The 20,217-nt window shown below is 40.4% G+C and overlaps 1 protein-coding gene across 1 annotated transcript in view; it reads left to right on the top strand.

Moving 5' to 3' along the window:
- Nucleotides 1–20,217, top strand: part of LOC134211135 (sodium- and chloride-dependent neutral and basic amino acid transporter B(0+)-like) — a 727,874-nt gene that overhangs the window by 470,866 nt on the left and 236,791 nt on the right. Inside the window, 1 exon segment of the mRNA XM_062687773.1 lies at nucleotides 3,269–3,573. Within this exon segment, the coding sequence (XP_062543757.1) occupies nucleotides 3,544–3,573 (30 nt within the window). The 5' untranslated portion in view covers nucleotides 3,269–3,543.

The following is a 20,217-nucleotide window of genomic DNA, read 5'->3' as shown; positions in this document are numbered from 1 at the left end:
AGGAGGCTTCCTGAGCTCTTGAAAGGAGGCTTGAGCCTCTTGAAAGGAGGCCTGAGCCTCTTGAAAGGAGGCTTCTGAGGCCTCTTGAAAGGAGGCCGAGCCTCTGAAAGGAGGCTTCTGAGCCTCTTGAAAGGGAGGCTTCTGAGCCTCTTGAAAGGAGGCTTCCTGAGCCTCTTGAAAGGAGGCTGAGCCTCTTGAAAGGGAGGCTCTGGAGCCTCTTGAAGGAGGCTTCTGAGGCCTCTTGAAAGGAGGCTTCCGAGCCTCTTGAAAGGAGGCTTCCTGAGCCTCTTGAAAGGAGGCTTCCGAGCCTCTTGGAAAGGAGGCTTCTGAGCCTCTTGAAAGGAGGCTCTGAGCCTCTTGAAAGGAGGCTCTTGAGCCTCTTGAAAGGAGGCTTCTGAGCCTCTTGAAAGGAGGCTTCTGAGCCTCTTGAAAGGAGGCTTCCGGGCCTCTTGAAAGGAGGCTCTGAGCCTCTTGAATGGAGGCTTCGAGCCTCTTGAATGGAGGCTTCTGAGCTCTTGGAAAGGAGGCTTCCGGAGCCTTTTGAAACGAGGCTTCCAGAGCCTTTTGAAAGGAGGCTTTGAGCCTCTTGAAAGGAGGCTCTGGAGCCTCTTGAAAGGAGGCTCTGAGCTCTTGAAAGGAGGCTTGGAGCCTCTTGAAAGGAGGCTTCTGAGCCTCTTGAAAGGAGGCTTGAGCCTCTTGAAAGGAGGCTTGAGCCTCTCTGAAAGGAGGCTTGAGCCTTTGAAAGGAGGCTTCCAGGCCTTTTAAAAGGAGGCTTCCAGGCCTCTTGAAAGGAGGCTTCTGGAGCCTCTTGAATGGAGGTTTCAGAGCCTCTTGAATGGAGGTTCGAGCCTCTTGAGATGGAGGTTTCTGAGCCTCTTGAAAGGAGGCTTCAGAGCCTTTGAAAGGAGGCTTCCAGAGCCTTTGAAAGGAGGCTTCCAGAGCCTCTTGAATGGAGGTTTGAGCCTCTTGAAAGGAGGCTTCCGAGCCTTTGAAAGGAGGGGCTTCCAGGCCTTTGAAAGGAGGCTTCCAGGCCTCTTGAAAGGAGGGTTCTGAGCCTCTTGAAAGGAGGCTTGAGCCTCTTGAAAGGAGGCTTCTGAGCCTCTTGAAAGGAGGCTTCTGAGCCCTCTTGAAAGGAGGCTTCCAGACCTCTTGAAAGGAGGCTTGAGCCTCTTGAAGGAGGCTTCGAGCCTCTTGAAAGGAGGCTTCGAGGCTTGAAAGGAGGCTTGAGCCTCTTGAAAGGAGGCTTCTGAGGCCTCTTGAAAGGAGGCTTCTGAGCTCTTAAAGGAGGCTACCGAGCCTCTTGAAAGGAGGCTTTCGAGCCTCTTGAAAGGAGGCTTTCAGGCCTCTTGAAAGGAGGCTTTTGAGCCTCTTGAAAGGAGGCTTCCAAGCCTCTTGAAAGGAGAATTTGGAGCCTCTTAAAAAAAAAAAGAGTACGAGCTGCTTGGAGGAAGGCTTCTGAGACGTTTATAAGGAAGCTTCGTTTTGTCCTTTTGATCTTAGCAATAAGCTTTGATATACTGATCGCCATGCATATTACGTACAAGTCAAAGTTTATGTATGAAAAAAATACACAATTATTCGAGTTTTGTAATACATCCGCCCTTATGCATTTTTGTCCTAGGTATCCCTGGGACCAGTAAAGGTACCCCAGGGTACATGTACCCCAGGTTGAGTACCGCTGCTCTACTTGATCTATTAAACCAAATTCAATATGCTCCAATTCCCCTCCAGGTGCTACAAGAATAACTGGAATATAGGCCTTGGATATAAACGAGTAACCACCCAAGTATCACCAAGCATTACAATATTGCACGTATATCAATCATAAACTGGCATGCTAAATGCTAATTGCTTTACATCAGTTTCAACGATGTGAAGTTGCATTTATTTATCAACTGTCAGGCAACTATACTCTAAATAAGCATTTCGAATGAAGCGAAGCATTACTGATGCTTTATTTCAACATGTCAAAGTAATGAACCATCAATTCGGTCTTATAAATGCCCTTTTCCACTTTAAGACAACCTTTAGGGCTGTATTTTTTACAAGCATATATAGCTTCATGGTAACTTGGGTAAAGGTCTGTTTTTAATGATTCATGCTCTTTTTAATCCGTATGCCTGGAGCCGCCTTTAATAACCGTTCCGTTCCAGGTCATCCAAGAATTCCCTAAAGTATGGATCTTAAGGTTTACATGTGCACCAATAAAACAATTTTCTTTTTTACCATTAGTTTGGGCACTTTTTTATTCAAAAAGTCATCCGAGAATTCCTTGGAGCACATGACTTAAGTTCTAAACGAAGTCTCTAATATTTTTTTTAAGAATGGTTGATGCCCTTGTGATCCATTGAAAAAAAAATTCATACACCTTCAACTATTGTTGCATCGCAGTACAAACAAGAATTACCTGAAGTATAGGCTTTCAGCTCCTTGAGACCTGATAGTCTTTTTGGATCATTTATGCTGGTTGCGATCCATAGAATTGAATTGGATGAGCGTTCAACAATTGTTTAAACTTTGATGTCGTCACGCGTACCCAAAGGGCTGTTATCTCTTTTGTATATGGCCATGTCCTTAGTAATCCATAGAACCAAAATGGATACGCATTACACAAGGAATATAATCCCACTCAATTTAAATAATTAGTAAAAGCACGTTGATACCCTAAAACAAGAAAATAGATCTTTCGTCACGCGTTCTGACCTTAAGGCTTGAACTCCAATATTCTTGAAGTTCTTGGATGGCCTTGAATGTAACATGCCATCAATTCATTTCCAAATTGGTTCAAATAATCACTAAGAGCATGTTGGATTTACAAAAGGAGCATGTAGATCTGACCTTAAGACCTGAACTCCAATTTTTGGAACTCTTGAATGACCCGGAACGGAACATGCATTTCATTCATATTCGATTTGGTTGATCCATTCATATGCATATCCGATTTGGTTGATTTTAATGATCATTAAGAGCATGTTGCATTTCTGAAAGGAGCAGACAGATCCTTCAGGCCTATACTCAAGTTCTTGGAATTCTTGGATGGCTTGGGATGGACCAAATGTTGAAGGCATGTCATTTGATTGAAGAATCGCAAGGAATATTGATGTTTGGACCACTGGAAGCATGTAACTACCCAATGTTCCCCGGAATAGCAATAATGCCACATTTCATCGTTTTAAGAAGAATTTATTATGACAATAGCACACAAATCTTGCTTTTCTATTATGAATCCATTCTAATGCTTTTCCTTTCTTTATCTTTTCTCTAACAGGTCATAACTCAGGGCGTAATTGTCGTCCACCCAGTGTTTGTCAGTATGAGGAAGAGAAAAGTCAAATGAGGCACCCCGTCGCAAATTGCTATCAATACCAGTTCCCGGTGAAACCTAGTGATAATTTTTAAGTGCAGCTAAGAAGAAAACAACCTAAAAGTGAAACAAAGTGCAATACTCGAGATAGCCGCGAAGTCGTTCCCAATAAGGAGCAATACAGCTGTCGATACGATTTATTGCGCCTCCATTAGGAGCGCCGAAACAGCCCCGCCACAATGAAGTGGCACAAGAAGCCAAAACCATCGGTGAGTGAACCACAAGGTTTGAGCCAGTCTACTTACAGTGGACAGATCCATAAAGCAAGCCATTATCTATGACGGGCCGCAAGCATTTCAGTTTTGTCGATGCAGCTATCTTTGGCTTGGGAGAAGCATTTGAATGCATCATTTCCGCGATAGCATATCCGATGAATCGTTAGCTTCGTGCCCTGTGCAAGTTTGATCGAAAAAACTGGAACGGACCACAGAATGAGAAGCACTCGCGCTGTGTCTACAACATTTCTTCGGTGCAAACGAAACAGAGAAATATTTTTCGAACATGCTTCCGTGAGGGCGGGCGTGGTATGCATTGGTACTATACTATGTATCGACAATTGGCGCACGGTAGGATTTTGTTTTTGAATTGACTGGCCAACATTAATCCATGGCTCGGGAAAAGCAATAAAGATGAGGGTTTTCAGGGATAGCGATGGTTTTATACATCTTGGTCATACTTTTCATTTATAGAACCATTCAACATTCGCGTGACTTTTCCTACTGAAAACTATAACCAAACATAAAATGGCATCTATGCATTTGATTTTTTCTTGCAGTTTTGAGTTTTGGTCGTGATTTAGGACAAATATTCATTATTTGTATCTTAAAATTTAACGAAAAGCTTAGAATGCTTAGATATAAATCGGTATTTTCTCCTATTTCGGTATCCAAAAATAAGCTGGTATTACCCTACTCTGCTCGAAACTTCCTTCATGTAGACACAGAGGCGCATTCACGTTCCAAGTCGTGGGTAGGACAAATAGGATAAATGTCAGTTTGCGCAACAGTTCTGGTGCTGAGAAATCGATGCACATTGCACATATTACAAATAAAAAACTGTAAAAATTAAAAATCTAAACCTCCAGACATAATCTTTACATAATTTGTGAAATTTGAATCGATTTTCAGAATAAATATTGCTTCTTCAATAAGCATGATTGTACTAGTAGTTGCTAGTTGCTCTTTTAATCAAAACGATGTAGGTTAAGGAGAAGAAAATTATTTCGACAATCATTGCTACAAGACGGATAGTAATGTATAGGAAGACTAAATACTTCAGTTCTTTTCCACACGGTTTTTGAGATTGAGTTTTTTTACGCTTTCGAGTTTTACCCGGAAATTACGTTCTACAAGTGCACGATCCATCAAGCACTACTTATTCAACTTCACTGTCCTGCAGCTAGTTAAAAAAAACACACATTTTTCACCCGAAGGCTGCTGAACACTTTATAAATTAAATTAAATAAGGAAGTGGAAACTCTGGGTAATTATAAGTTACTGTTGTAAATATTGTCTCAGTCATCATGTATATGAAATTGAAGATTTCTATGTTTTGTTCATTTAATCTTTTGTCCCTCCTACCTCTGACATTTTTAGTAATTTATATGGATCGTCGCTTATCCACTACCAGGAAATCGTATGATCGTCAAATAATCTTTCGGGGAGTACGGGACCCGTCGCAGAACAGATTTTATGCGGACTTGAGGATATTTGTGATTTCTTAGTCCTTCCAGGTTTCTACAAAACTTCTTTCCATAAGTTTCTAATAATTCATTTAAACTAATAATAAGTTAAACTGCTCAATATTTGATGATATTATATAGACCTTGAAAGCAGACCTACCAAACCTTTAATCCAGTTAACAGATTTCAGCCTGTCTTGGCACGGTGGTTTCCATACCACTAACCAAGCCGTCCACAACCAGGGCGTTAGGCAAGAAGATTCACGCTTCGATTGTGTGCTGTTCAATAGATGGTCTTCCTTTCTCCCTTCACCCTCTATCGCTTCATACTTGTTCGCGCCCTAGCGAATGGCTTTCAATCTAATGATTTTCAATTATCTTTCGATTATCTACTCCCTCATACTTTGAGTAGAAATGACCGATAAAGCCGATAAACAAATCATTATATTATTATTGTTTCAATCATGCGATGAAGAATTGAAACAATGATAATATTCAATTGAATGAAGCAGTGAATCAACATTGAGACGGCAATATGGATACTTGAAACAACAATGTCTACTTACTTAATGCAACAATGGAAACTTTTGTTCCAATCGTACAATATTCTTCTGTGTGTATTTTTTATTCACATAAGTTTTCATAGAGGAAGTAAATGGTAGAAGAATATTTGGAATCTTCAACTTTTTCTTCAATCGCTTTACATTCCAACTGGAACTTGACCTGCTCTTTCACTTTACTATTTTTACTATTCTCGTATTCACTATTTTTCGGTTATTCGAATTCGGAATAATCAGGCAACGCTGTAACTTAGTGAATTTTCAGAACTGAAATTTAGAAAATATTGTTTATTACTTTATCATTCATCGAAACGTCACTTCTACTGAGATAATCAAAACAATGCTAACATCTCTTCGAAAAAATAAGTGTTAGAACACAATGGTGGATACACTATTCTCAAGAAGTCGAGAACGTTACTTACCTGGACCGGATTGAGAATTAAAAACGCCATCTTTGGATTAGGGGCCTTCCTTAACCTAATGGCAGAGAATAACTTGCAGAGAACCAGTCACCTTCCCATTAATGCATAAAAGCAGAATCGAACACGTCACATGTTAACATTATATACAGTACGATTTAGTAGATTTACGTTTATTACATTAAAAAATCCGGATTAATTATCCTAGCTATAGTAGTGCCTTTCTCATTCATTATGAAAAAAATATATTTTGGTCATAGATTTTGATCCCACAGTCCGTTTATGACACGTTGAAAAAGGTAAAAAAAATCGTGTTGTTTTTCTTATAAAAAAAATGATTTGTTCTTAGTTCAAAGTAGAAAGTGGAAGGGTCGTTTGGCAGAAACCTATTCGGCCCAAAGCCATTTGGCCGAAAAGATCAGTTTGCTGAATAGGACATTTGGCCGAATAGGTCATTTGACCGAACATGTTATTTGGCCGAGCATTTGAAAAGTGAGAAATGAGGTGTGAAAAGTGAGACGTCTCACTTCTCACTGCTTATTATTTGAGTAGTGCGAAGTATACTTCTCAATTTTTACAGTAAGAAGTGAGAAATGAAGAGTGAGAATTGAGACGTCTCACTTCTTACTGTGAGGAGTGAAAAGTGGGAAGTGAGTAGTGGGAAGTCTCGTTTCTTACTTCACACTACTCATTTTTCACAGTAAGAAGTGTTAAATGAGGAGTGAGAAATGAGACGTCTCACTTTTCACACCTTATTTCTCACTTTTCAAATGACCTATTCGGCCAAATGTCCTGCTCGACCAAATAACATGTTCGGTCAAATGACCTATTCGCTCTGCCAAATGTTCTATTCGGCCAAATGTTTTTTTTTTATCTTTATTAAAGAGATTTTCAGCCCAGGGCTGGCTCATCTCTTAAAGGCCAAATGTCCTATTCGGCCAAATATTCTGTTCGGCCAAATATCCTGTTCAGCCAAATGTCCTACAGTAAAACCTCCATGAGACGATATTGTATGACTCGATATTGACTCATGAAGGCAAATTATACCATACTAAAAAATAATTTCTGTGTTACCGTGATATCCTTGCTTATCAAGGATATTTTATTCCGAATCTCGATATTTAATATTCCCTTAAATATCGACTCATGGAACTTTGACTGTATTCGGCCAAATGTATCTGACAATTTTATAATAGAACATCACAATTCTGGTAAAACCTACAGTATAATTGCTGATATTGTACTAGTTCGTAGAGATACGGTAGCTAAAATAGTTTAAATGTAAAAAAATGCCATTCCATCTTACCAGCGATACGATCAGAACGTGCTTTGAAGACTTGTCTTCGGATTGACCATAGGCATAACTAGAGTCCCGGTCTAGGGGGTGGGTGTATGGCTCCATCTGGTGAGAGCTATTTTTTAAGTCGATATAGAGCACTGCACGCATGGGCTTCCAAGCTACTTTTTATGCTTTTGCGCTGCTCATTTGTCAATATGCGCACAATTAAGCTGAATTTGAGTAATGGTGTGATTTAGATAAATACGTGGAGCAGACTGAGACTTCTTAATCGCGATGTCTTTCAATTGTATCTAGTTTGAGTGTATTTATTTTTTTATGATTTATGGATAAGGTTTTAATCAGCTTTGAAGTTTTAGGATATTTTTATTTATGTTTGTATGATATGCGGAAAGCTTAGGTTTAAATAAAGGGCCATACTTTCTTCTCAATTTCCGTATAATTGTATGGTTTTCGAGTTTTTAGAGCACTTTGAAGATTGCGATAGCCATGCACTAATTACGTAAGGGCTATCGGAGAAAGGAGAAGTTCTGCTTCTGCTCCATATAAAATAATAAAAAACACATTTAAATGAAAAAAAATTACATTGTAAGACAAAGATCCCAGAAAAATCCCTCACCTAATAAACGTAGAAACAAAGATGCTTTGTTGATATTATGGGATTCATAAAAAGAAAATTTAAATGCAATCTTTATTATTATGAGTTTATGATCATAATTATGTTCATACTAAAGAATTGGGGCTCTGCAAAGTGTTATACACGGCTAAGCCCACCAAATAAACAAACTACAGTGTTGACCCGATTTTGTCACTCCCCGATTTTGTCTACCCTCGATTTTATCACGTTTTCGACCCGATTTTATCACGTTTTCGACCGGATTTTGCAACCCCAAAAATTTTTGTCTTTTTTTTTTTATTTTCGTAAATAATACCACAAACAACTTTGATTTTCATGACATAGCTTTCACCGTCTGTAGTTTATTACGAACAACTTCTGGGTACCTGGGAAATATTCTGTAAGCAATTTCGACAAGAAATAACGAGTACCGTTCACTCATTTGGCCTTTCCAAGGCATAAAATGATTCATATTTGTGGAATGAATAAAAAATGGATTTTTTTTACCAATTTTGTCACATACCCTGTTTTATCACCCCAAAATTCACCAGGGGTGACAAAATCGGGATATTACTGTACTTGAAGTATTCTAATATTTACACTAATGTTTCAGATTCTGCGAAATTTCTGTCAATTTTTTCTTTGTTTATTAATTCTGGAAATATTTTAGGCACTCTTGAAAAAAAACATTGAGTTCCGGAAGGATTTAGATCCGAAATTACCTTCGGTTTTTAATGGGAACTACAATATTCTATGAAAATTTCTTGTAAGTTTTCGTCAGAGTTCAAAATTTCTGTAATTACGCATAGTTAGTGGGAATTCGGAAGGACCCTAAAATGAACAAATCTTGGAATCATTCAACTATTTCTTTTTAACTAGAGTGATTTTTTTAAATTATTTTATAAGTTCATCACTCATCATTTAACTAGTTTATAAAAGAACTATTCTTCCTTATTCCATAACTTTGTATCTGTTTAGATCTACCTTCTCCGATCTCAACATAAAGACTGGGACAGGCATATCTGTTTAGTTAAAAGGCCGAGTTTTGTTGAAAAAAGAAAACATTTCATCTGGACTTGTAAGGACTTTCTCAAAAAAAAAAACTTCCTAAGAATTTAATCAACTTTTTTATGCCATCTTATTCTTCTTCTTCAATGGCTCCACATTCCAACTGGAATTTGGCCTGCTATTCAATTGAATATAATTTCTATTTTCGAAAGGTTTACAAAAGATATATCGTTTTGACTCCCATAGGTTGAATTTAGGAGCATACAATCATGCGGCCCAGGAATATGTACGATTATTGTTTATTAAGTTCTAGTCCAAAAAACATGTTCCAGCTTCGTTTAAATCTAATCGTAGTTGGAAGTCAGAACAGGAATGTATAATTCTTCAAACAATCTGGTTTTTGAACTTGATACAATTAATAAACCACAATGTGATCACCCTTTGCTAACACATAATGAAATATCTGTATGAAAATATATAAGAAAAATCTGTAAAAATTTATGACCTGCACTCTTGCTTGCACTTTACATTTTGCAAAGACAATTTCGACACCTTGCCGAAAAGTTGATCACATACCTACGATTCAATGAGGAGTGAGGGAATATGTTTGTAATACATGAATATTTACTATTTAAGAAATCACTTTTGAAATTTTCTGGGGAAGGACCACAAATGGGTCTGGGGAGGGCCAGTCCCACCTGCCCCACCCCTTAGTTACGCCAATGGGATTGACAGGGCTATCATAAACAAAGTCAATCAAAAGGTTATAAGCTTCCAAAGTATCAATCCAATCGAAAATGAGTTATTGTTCATGTGACACTTCAAACAGTGCGAAATTGGCTTCACAAATATGGTCTTGAAAAAATGAAATAAAAGAGTAGGGCAAACGATCCGATAGTGGTGGGTGTTCCTATAGTTGTGGTAGTGCAGTGTGCGTTAAATCTACGAATCAAACGCAGCAACCCATTACGTCTAATGATAAAACGATATGTCAATATACGAACCAAGTGAAAAAAACATTGATTATCTTTAAAAACTGGTAAATATCTAGAGAATAACTTACTGAATTTTCACCTGAGCACCAGTAGTTGCGGTAGTGTTCCTATAGTTGCGAGTCCCGTAAGAAAACAATGGGATTCGCAACTATAGGAACACGAATTAAAAATACCGCAACTATTGGAACAGTGCACCAATAAATGAAGTTATTATTTTAGGATGGAAAACATGGAATACATGCGATAGAAGCATTTCTCCAATGAAATAGATGCCGAACGTTTTCGAATATATATCCAAGGTAAGCGAAATGAAATTTCGTTTAATTCTAGAAAAATTAATAGTGTTGGAACGTACTTCCTCTACTATTGGATCATTTACCCTACTATTTGGGTGATTTTTTTTTAAATTTCTTTATCACGTGTTTTTTTTTTAAACCTTAAATTCTACACAAATTTTGGTGATTGTATCACACGAAAATGGCGGAATATCGGCTAAAGCTTTAAAAAGAAGTTACATGATGGAGGTGAGTTTTTGCAACATTATTAATATTGTCAAATAACTGAACTACATTTTTCGTTTTTTTTTTGTCTATGCAAGTACGGTCATGATTTGGAGCTCGCTGCCATCGTCATGGGTGGGCGAGTTTGGAGACCCAAACTACCGTGATCTGTAAATATGTCGTACATGCCATGTTCCAGAAATTGTGTGCACGAGTGGTACTCATCGAGCTGTTTAACAGAAAAATGAAAAACTTGTATGTTGTTTTTTTTTTTATTGCGGCAGTAAAGCATGTCAGACTGGCATCGCAATGGTTCAACAAACAGAACATCGCCGTTATGGAGTGGTCAGCACAGTCTCCAGACTTAAGCCCAAAATAATATCTTGGATCTATATTGAAAATTAGGGATCAAGAACAACATTCAACAAGTATTCAGCAATTACGACAAGTAATTGCAAATGAAAGGGACAAAATCACACCAGAAAAGACTGCTAAGCTTGCTGAATTGAAGCTTTTATTGAAGCCAAGTGTGACCACACAAAGTATTGAACAATGCTAAAAACTTTCATAAATACAACTTACTTTGTCGATTCGATTGGATAGACTTTTGACATAGGACTTACGTCTTTCTTTACTATTCATTCATTTATTTAGTTAACATCTAAACAGATAACACTGAATCAACAATTTGACGCCACAATGCACGGTTCGAGGCCGCATCTCTCCATCCTCGGATACGCCCCACGCTCGCCAAGTCGTTCTGCACCTGGTCTGCCCATCTCGCTCGCTGCGCTCCACGCCGTCTCGTACCTGCCGGATCGGAAGCGAACACCATCTTTGCAGGGTTGCTGTCCGGCATTCTTGCAACATGTCCTGCCCATCGTACCCTTCCGGCTTTAGCTACCTTCTGGATACTGGGTTCGCCGTAGAGTTGGGCGAGCTCATGGTTCATTCTTCGCCGCCACACACCGTCTTCTTGCACACCGCCAAAGATGGTCCTAAGCACCCGTCTCTCGAATACTCCGAGTGCTTGCAAGTCCTCCTCGAGCATTGTCCATGTTTCATGTCCGTAGAGGACTACCGGTCTTATTAACGTCTTGTACATGACACATTTGGTGCGGTGGCGAATCTTTTTCGACCGCAGTTTCTTCTGGAGCCCGTAGTAGGCCCGACTTCCACAGATGATGCGCCTTCGTATTTCACGACTAACGTTGTTGTCAGCCGTTAGCAAGGATCCGAGGTAGACGAATTCCTCGACCACCTCGAAGGTATCCCGTCTATCGTAACACTGCTTCCCAGGCGGGCCCTGTCGCGCTCGGTTCCGCCCACAAGCATGTACTTTGTCTTTGACGCATTCACCACCAGTCCAACTTTTGTTGCTTCACGTTTCAGGCGGGTGTACAGTTCTGCCACCTTTGCAAATGTTCGGCCGACAATGTCCATGTCATCTGCGAAGCAAATAAATTGACTGGATCTGTTGAAAATCGTACCCCGGCTGTTACACCCGGCTCTCCGCATGACACCTTTCAGCGCAATGTTGAACAACAGCCACGAAAGTCCATCACCTTGTCTTAGTCCCCGGCGCGATTCGAACGAACTGGAGTGTTCGCCCGAGATCTTCACACAGTTTTGCACACCATCCACCGTTGCTTTGATCAGTCTGGTAAGCTTCCCAGGGAAGCTGTTCTCGTCCATAATTTTCCATAGCTCTACGCGGTCTATACTGTCGTATGCCGCCTTGAAATCAATGAACAGATGGTGCGTTGGGACCTGGTATTCACGGCATTTTGAAGGATTTGCCGTACAGTAAAGATCTGGTCCGTTGTCGAGCGGCCGTCAACGAAGCCGGCTTGAACTCGTTCACTAATGGTGACAGACGACGGAAGATGATCTGGGATATCACTTTGTAGGCGGCATTAAGGATGGTGATCGCTCGAAAGTTCTCACACTCCAGTTTGTCGCCTTTCTTGTAGATGGGGCATATAACCCCTTCCTTCCACTCCTCCGGTAGCTGTTCGGTTTCCCAGATTCTGACTATCAGTATGTGCAGGCAAGTGGCCAGCTTTTCCGGGCCCATCTTGATGAGCTCAGCTCCGATACCATCCTTACCAGCTGCTTTATTGGTCTTTAGCTGTTGAATGGCATCTTTAACTTCCCTCAAGGTGGGGGCTGGTTGGCTTCCATCGTCCGCTGAACTGACGTAGTCATCTCCTCCGCTGCCTTGACTTTCACTGCCTGTACTCTCAGCGCCATTCAGATGTTCCTCGTAGTGCTGCTTCCACCTTTCGATCACCACACGTTCGTCCGTCAAGATGCTCCCATCCTTATCCCGGCACATTTCGGTTCGCGGCACGAAGCCTTTGCGGGATGCGTTGAGCTTCTGATAGAACTTGCGTGTTTCTTGAGAACAGCACAGCTGTTCCATCTCCTCGCACTCCGCCTCTTCCAGGCGGCGTTTCTTCTCCTGAAAAAGGCGGGTCTGCTGTCTCCGCTTCCGTCTATAACGTTCCACGTTCTGCCGGGTACCTTGCTGCAGCGCGACCGCCCGCGCTGCGTCCTTCTCCTCCAGAATCTGTCTGCACTCTTCGTCGAACCAATCGTTCCGTCGACTTCGACCCATATACCCGACGTTGTTCTCCGCTGCGTCGTTAATGGCTGCTTTAACTGTACTCCAGCAGTCCTCAAGAGGGGCCCCATCGAGCTCACCCTCTTCCGGCAACGCTGCCTCGAGATGCTGCGCGTATGCAGTGGCGACATCAGGTTGCTTCAGTCGCTCTAGGTCGTACCGCGGCGGTCGTCAGTACCGAACATTGTCGATGACGGATAGTTTTGGGCGCAGTTTAACCATCACCAGATAGTGGTCCGAGTCAATGTTAGCGCCACGATATGTCCTGACGTCGATAATGTCGGAGAAGTGCCGTCCATCAATCAGAACGTGGTCGATTTGTGATTCTGTCTGCAGTGGTGATCTCCAGGTGTACCGATACGGGAGGCTGTGTTGGAAGTAGGTGCTACGAATGGCCATATTCTTGGAGGCGGCGAAATCAATTAGTCGTAGGCCGTTTTCGTTCGTCAGCCGGTGAGCGCTGAACTTTCCAATAGTCGGTCTAAACTCCTCCTCTTGGCCAACCTGAGCGTTCAAATCTCCTATGATGATTTTGACGTCGTGGCTTGGACAGCTGTCGTACTCACGTTCCAGCTGCGCGTAGAATGCGTCCTTATCATCATCAGTGCTTCCGGAGTGTGGGCTATGGACGTTGATTATGCTGAAGTTGAAGAACCGGCCTTTGATCCTCAACCTGCACATTCTTTCATTGATCGGCCACCACCCGATCACGCGCCTTTGCATATCGCCCATCACTATGAAAGCTGTTCCCAGCTCGTGTGTGTTGCCGCAGCTCTGGTAGATGGTATGATTACCTCTAAACGTTTCTCCTGCAGCGCTACGATGCCGAATCCACGGTCCTTGAGCACATCGGCGAGTATGCGTGTGCTCCCGATGAAGTTGAGGGATTTGCAGTTCCACGAACCGAGTTTCCAATCGCTAGTCCCTTTTCGTCGCAGTGGTCTTCGCCGATGGTTCCGGTCCGTACTCTCTTGTTGATTGTTCGTTGCTTATGATTTTTTAAAGGCTGGCTTGCAGGGCCTGACACCAAACCTCCTAAATTTCCGGAGGACCATTCCTCCTTATTTCCGGTGGACCATGGTGCACAGTTTCACTTAGAGTCCCTCGCTGGCACTCGGACGATGATCAGCCGCCCTAACATGGAGAACAGACGCTGTTGTGAGCCGTTCCTGACATGGCGAACAGACGCTCAATAAGATTTGCACCTCCGAAGAGGAGCAAACCCCCTTCCCTGTCAGCATACGACCATAGTTCCCACCGGGTTGGTTACCCGATCTTCCCTAAGGTTGCTCGTATCCCGGCCAGCACCGCGGGAGGTAGGGATAGGAGTTGCTGGGTAAGAGGCTAAGGACCGCGAGATGGGGTCTATTTTATTCCTTCAGGTACGCGAAGTACCAATGGTACGCTTTACCCAGCATTTGCCTTTTCTTTACTATACTGGGTGTCATTTAGATTTTTGGAAATCGAGAGCGTTACGCTGGAAGGGAAGATTTTGAACGTTACTAGCGCCTTTATCTTTCGATGGATTTTTAAGATTTATATATCAATCGACTCGGACACTCTCTACCATTTTGCCTATTTCATTGAAACTTGAGATTATTAACGAAAAGCTATTGATAATTTCAATTTTTGTCAAAGCCAGTAAAAATTTCATATGTAACCAATCTCGTGCATTCCTAACACGGACATCAGAATGCGGTATGTCACGGTATGTTCGGGTCTATCGGAAAATATTCTTTGTGTATAAAAGAAGCAGTGCCTGCCGTGTGCGAGTCATTACAATTTGTGACAGCGGCGCGTACTGACGTGCTTTTGCTCGTGCATTTTTCGTTTCGTTCGTTCGTTCGCTGTGTTTACCTACACAGCGACAGCATGCAGTCACCAGCGGTAGAACTGCCGGTGGGTCTGCGAATATGCATGAAAGAAGTGGGCGCATTTTTTTGTCATTCTGTGCTTGATGATGGTCGGATGCAGTGGGGTCGGTTGAGATGGATGCAATCGCCCATCGTATCGCTCGGAGTTCACGGCTAGAGGCCGATGATGGCTGCTGCCTCAGCAGCTCAGGGCAGTGGTGGTGGATGAAGAAGTATAAAATTAGAGAGATTTGGTCTGCTCATCCAGGTGATTGGTTTCATAGTCCACATGATCCCGGGATGGGTACGAGTCATGTCATATTTGTTAAGTTATGCTTGGTACTAAACGACACGTACATTGAAACATGGTTATACTATAACAGTACTGATTCCCCAGCAAACAAAATCAACTACATTGATGAAAATAAAAATTTGATTAAAATAATTACTTTATTTGTTTGCAGAAGGCATTAGCAATTAAAGATGCACAATCAGCAATAGTGTTAATATCCATTTTAGCTTAGACAATTTCGCTGTATTATTTGTAAATGTTTTAAAAAAGTTCAGTTTCCAATAGAATATTTAAATAAACTTTATCTTATTCTTTGTTTTGCATTTTCTGAGAAATTGTATTTATAAACTTGACGTAGAGTTTGGAATCAAAACATTGAATAATTTTTCGTTGACGTATTAGCAGTACCTCCTCTATTTTAGTAGGGTTACTGCTCCTTGACTTGTTTCTTATTGTTGAATTTTTTCAGCAGTAAGCACGCATGTAAAAGAAGCAACGAAATTGGTGCTGTATTTCTTTGTTTGGAAAACGGGACAGTTCCCCTAAAATAGCACATTTTGCACAGGTCTGAAAATTTTATAAATAGATTTTTTAAACTTCAAATACTATCATTAATAAAAAATATATAAATGACCTTCATTTGCTTGAGTAAATAAGGGCTTAATTGTTAGAAACAAAGCAATTCTAAGTATGTATTTAATTATTAGTTTTATTTCCAGAGGTTTTGAATAAACAAATTGCTAATAATTCTACAAAGCATGGAAGTAGTCGTTTCCAATATCAATACCTATAATCAAACTCCATAGATGCAAAAGTAAGAAGTTAAATGTAAATACGTTACGTTTATACAAGTCCTACGTCTACTCGCGGTTATGTTGAAAACATTGCCCATTGCTCGTTTTTTTACATAGGTACTGTATTATTTATTTTTTGGTTTACAAAAAACAATCACTTTTGGAGCTGATTGCGGCCATTTCGGGAACTGGGCCTGCCCTTTCAAAATAGAGTGAAAGCAGGGGTTTCATACCTTTGTGCATTCTGCGTATTTTACGTTGTTGCAAGTCAGAAGGGGGAGGGAACTGGCAATGGGCTGACTTCGCAGCTGCACACAAAAAATGTTACAAGGGGGAGGGGTCGAAATTGGCCAAATTTAGCGTTTGTAACCTAACGTAATTTGTGAACAAATCCAAACTGGTTCTGTATGGCCAAAGGGATCTCCTACAGAGGTTTGTAGAAAAGCTTCTCATTCCTCGTGTTACCTCCGAAATGGCGCTCGTTGGATCCGCGTGGTGGACCTACCATATGGGTGGTGGTCAGATAGTTTGTTTGACGAAAGCTTGAGATTCCTGAAAAATTAATGGGCAAAGCTTTGTGCCTTGTGTTGCCTTGCGTCACATGATATTCTTGTCAAAGTAACCTGTAGTCGATTTTTTTAAACTTCTTTTAAAAGTTTTGCTGATCTTTTGCTCGGGCTGTAGTTATTCAAAGAATAGCAACTATTGTATGACTGTTTTTGGTTGTAAAAAATATATTTAGGGAAAATCATTTTAGTCCAAGTTTTGGTCAGTTGAAATAGGTGAGTAACTGCAAGTGCGCCGTTCGGCGTGTTATTTTCAAGTTCAATGCTTCAGATATTCAGATAGTGCTATAGCAATACACCACCTCTGTCGTGTAGTGATAGCCCATTGGAAGCATATATGGCGGGGGGTAGAGCAAGTCGAGCAGCACGTTTTTGCAATTATCGCCTTTCTGCATTGCTGGCGAATCATGGAGTTGTTTTTGGGTTATCGGCGCCATTCGTTAGCAGCTGACTGATAGCGATCGATTCGATCGTCGTTGTCGTGTGTTTTTTCAGCCACCTTCGCCGCTCGTATTGTTGTTGATGTTATGGTTGGTAGTTGCTTGTACCCATTAGGTATTTAGTCATGCAGCTTAACTTCTTTGATTGGTGCAGAAGGAGGATGTACTCAAAGTCAGGTGAAAGGAAGTGTCATATTTTATTGGGACGATGTTCCTGTCTGGCTTTGTTTTGTGGTATATATTTGTTTACAATTTAGGTAACCAGAATATGTCATTGTGTCAACGAACCATTTGAAGGTAAGACATGCGCAGGTCAACCCATTCTCGCTTTAATAGCGCTATTGATGAATAGGCACTTTGAAAATTTATTATTATTACAATTATAGTTTTAATTAAGGTATCTTTATGGGAGTGACTATAACATATTGAAAATGAATTACAGTCAACTGACAAAATCATTCAAGTAAAAAACTTAGACCATGATATTGTGTGGCTGTGCTTTCCACATCAGCTATATCATATTTAACTTGAGCAATCCTCCAATATCGATTATTTTCACATGATTTTTTTTTTTGGTTGTGCGGTATGTCGCCAAGGTAGCTTCACACCTCGGGAATCGTGTACCATTCTGTCCGAATTGTGTTCCCATGTGGTTTAATGGGATACCAATATATGCCATAGTAATTAACGCCGCCCGATAACCTCCCATTTGTCTGAAAAGGAAAGTATTGAAGGTACCGGGAAGGGACTTATCAGAATATCATAAAAGTTTCCGAAATATGACTAATCCATCTAAATTTCAAGGACAATTTTCAACATCAGCGGAATTCAGCAGTTGCGTTGGGCTTGGCAGTTCATCAGAAGGCCTGACAACAATCAGATGAAAATAGTTTTACAGCCGAGCTACAAGGAAAGACGAGTAGTAAAAGCAACGTCTTATTTGTGCCTGTTGCTGCTCGCGGAATTGATCGATTAAGTGAAAACAAATATGAGGCATTTTGTAGACATCGTAACGCGATGAAAATCACTTTCAGATACAACTCTGTTAGTACACTCTGCCCATGGCTATATCTCAATTTACCCACTTCGCTTAAACTACGTTGGTGGCCCAGCAAAGTGGTGTTCAGGAGCAAACTGCTGCCTCCTACGGAGAGGCAACATGTGTTGCCAAAGCACACAGTAGCGTCTAATTTCGTACACTGTTTGCCGCTGGCAAACTTTGTACTACTTATGCGTTGCTTACGGGGTTGTCTGGTCGGCCCGTTTCGCTGTCATTAGACGCATAGTTAGTCGATTCGTTTTCTTGTTGAACGTTGAATTGGACAATTTTACGAGGCAGTTATTGCTCAATTGTTTCTAATTAATAAAAACTTAAAACTAATCAAAGTACCTAAACACGATTACTACAAGCTACACCTGTTGTTCAATTTTGATAGGAAATAAGTTCCCTGTTTACAATATCGATATATCAAAACTGGTTTGCATTTTTTGTGCCTTATACGGACGAAATTGATTGATTTTTTCCAACGCTACTCATGCATATTTTGATTGTTTTTCACTCAACCTGCCATCCGTAAACTAAAGGAAAACCAAAGTTTTCATGTTGTATGGTTCCCATACACAAATCTTGGCACAGCTCTCTGCATGTGGTGGTGTATATCCACATGGAATACACGTTCAAGACTTCCAGCTGAGTTTGCCATTATTGAAGGTTGAGGGTGTTTGTTTTCGTTTTGGATTCTATATTTCACCGCTTTGTTATTCATACTCTGCGTCTGATTTTCCCGAGGGGCCGCTTTTCAATTTCATTGGACTGTTATTTTATTATCTCATACCAACCTTAATCAATTTCACACCTGCTCTATAATAGGAAATTTGCGTGTTTGCCTGTCGAACTGGGCGGAACGCCCGAGGGTACTATAGTACGTGATGTGATTTTTAACTGGAAAATTGGAGCAGCAGGGGATTTCGTGACCTTGATTTCTTTTTGGCATGATGCCGGCTGCCGGTGAAGGACGATTGATTTACGATGTGGGGTTTTTGGTGTGAACTAAATTGAAGGTGTTTCACAATGTCAGTGGCCATCTAGACACCACGTGGTTAAATTTGGAAATAACTTAAACCCATTTCGTACATATGATTTATTGTGATATTTCGCTAAACCTTCCGTCCCCCTTTTGACCAGATGTTTTCTGATAGTCTAAAGAACATTTTTCAACTAATCACCAAGCTTTTGTTTCAATTGGAAATTTGGAAATGTATTTAAGAAGCCTGCTATCCCCATTCAACACATATATCTTGTTATTGAGGATTTTCATTTATAATCATATAAAATGGGACGAAGAGTCTTAGATTATTACAAGAAATGTGTATAGGTATGATCAAAAACGAAAATTTATAAAATATATGTCGTCTTTTTTCCCTGGGATTTTTTTTAGTTTTTCATGGACTTCACCAACTTTGAAACATCATAACTCAAGAACTGTTTTTTGGGAAAACGGGACAGTATTTTGAAAAAAAAACATCTAATAAAGTTTTTCACAATTTTTTCTACCATAAAGAAAAGGTGCAAAAGCCAGAAAAAACTGTACCTGAATTCGTAAAATATTTTTGAAAGGAAAAATTTCAGATATATTTTTTCCCTTCCTAAGTTATTGCTGATTTTCTGTTTTTTTTAATGTGACATATCTTTGAAAAATCACAACTCAAGAGCGAAGCATAGTAGAGGATTGGGGTAGCAGCTTCTCAAACTACTGAACTCACGAAAAAAATCATTCAAAAGATAATTTTTGAAAGAGAATTAAATTAGCTTCAATTTCTAAAGTAAAGAAACTCAAAAGCGTTAGGTATTTGTCATAAGACGAGATTATATTATCCCATTTAATTCCACCACTTGATTATAACTTTAACAGATACATATTTCGTCCTCAACAGTAAGGCCGTCTTCAGTGTTTCGTACTTAAATTGAGGCAAAGTGTTAGGTAACTAAGCTAATAAAATTATCTTCATAATTTATTCTGATTTTTTTGCGAATTACGACAAAGGCATTCCTTTATGAATTTTCTTAACAGTGAAAATTTCGAGGAACATTTTTAACGTTCCATATTTATTCAGATTGCTGAGAAAATTTGGTTGCATTTTCACCAAAAATTTGTCGGATTGTATGACATTCGCCAGAATCCCATTTGCAAGAATGATTCAAATGCC

Source organism: Armigeres subalbatus, chromosome 2 (genome assembly GCF_024139115.2).
Source record: "Armigeres subalbatus isolate Guangzhou_Male chromosome 2, GZ_Asu_2, whole genome shotgun sequence".
In the NCBI taxonomy this organism is placed as follows: Eukaryota; Metazoa; Arthropoda; class Insecta; order Diptera; family Culicidae; genus Armigeres; species Armigeres subalbatus.
This window is presented reverse-complemented; position numbering and strand designations above follow the sequence as displayed.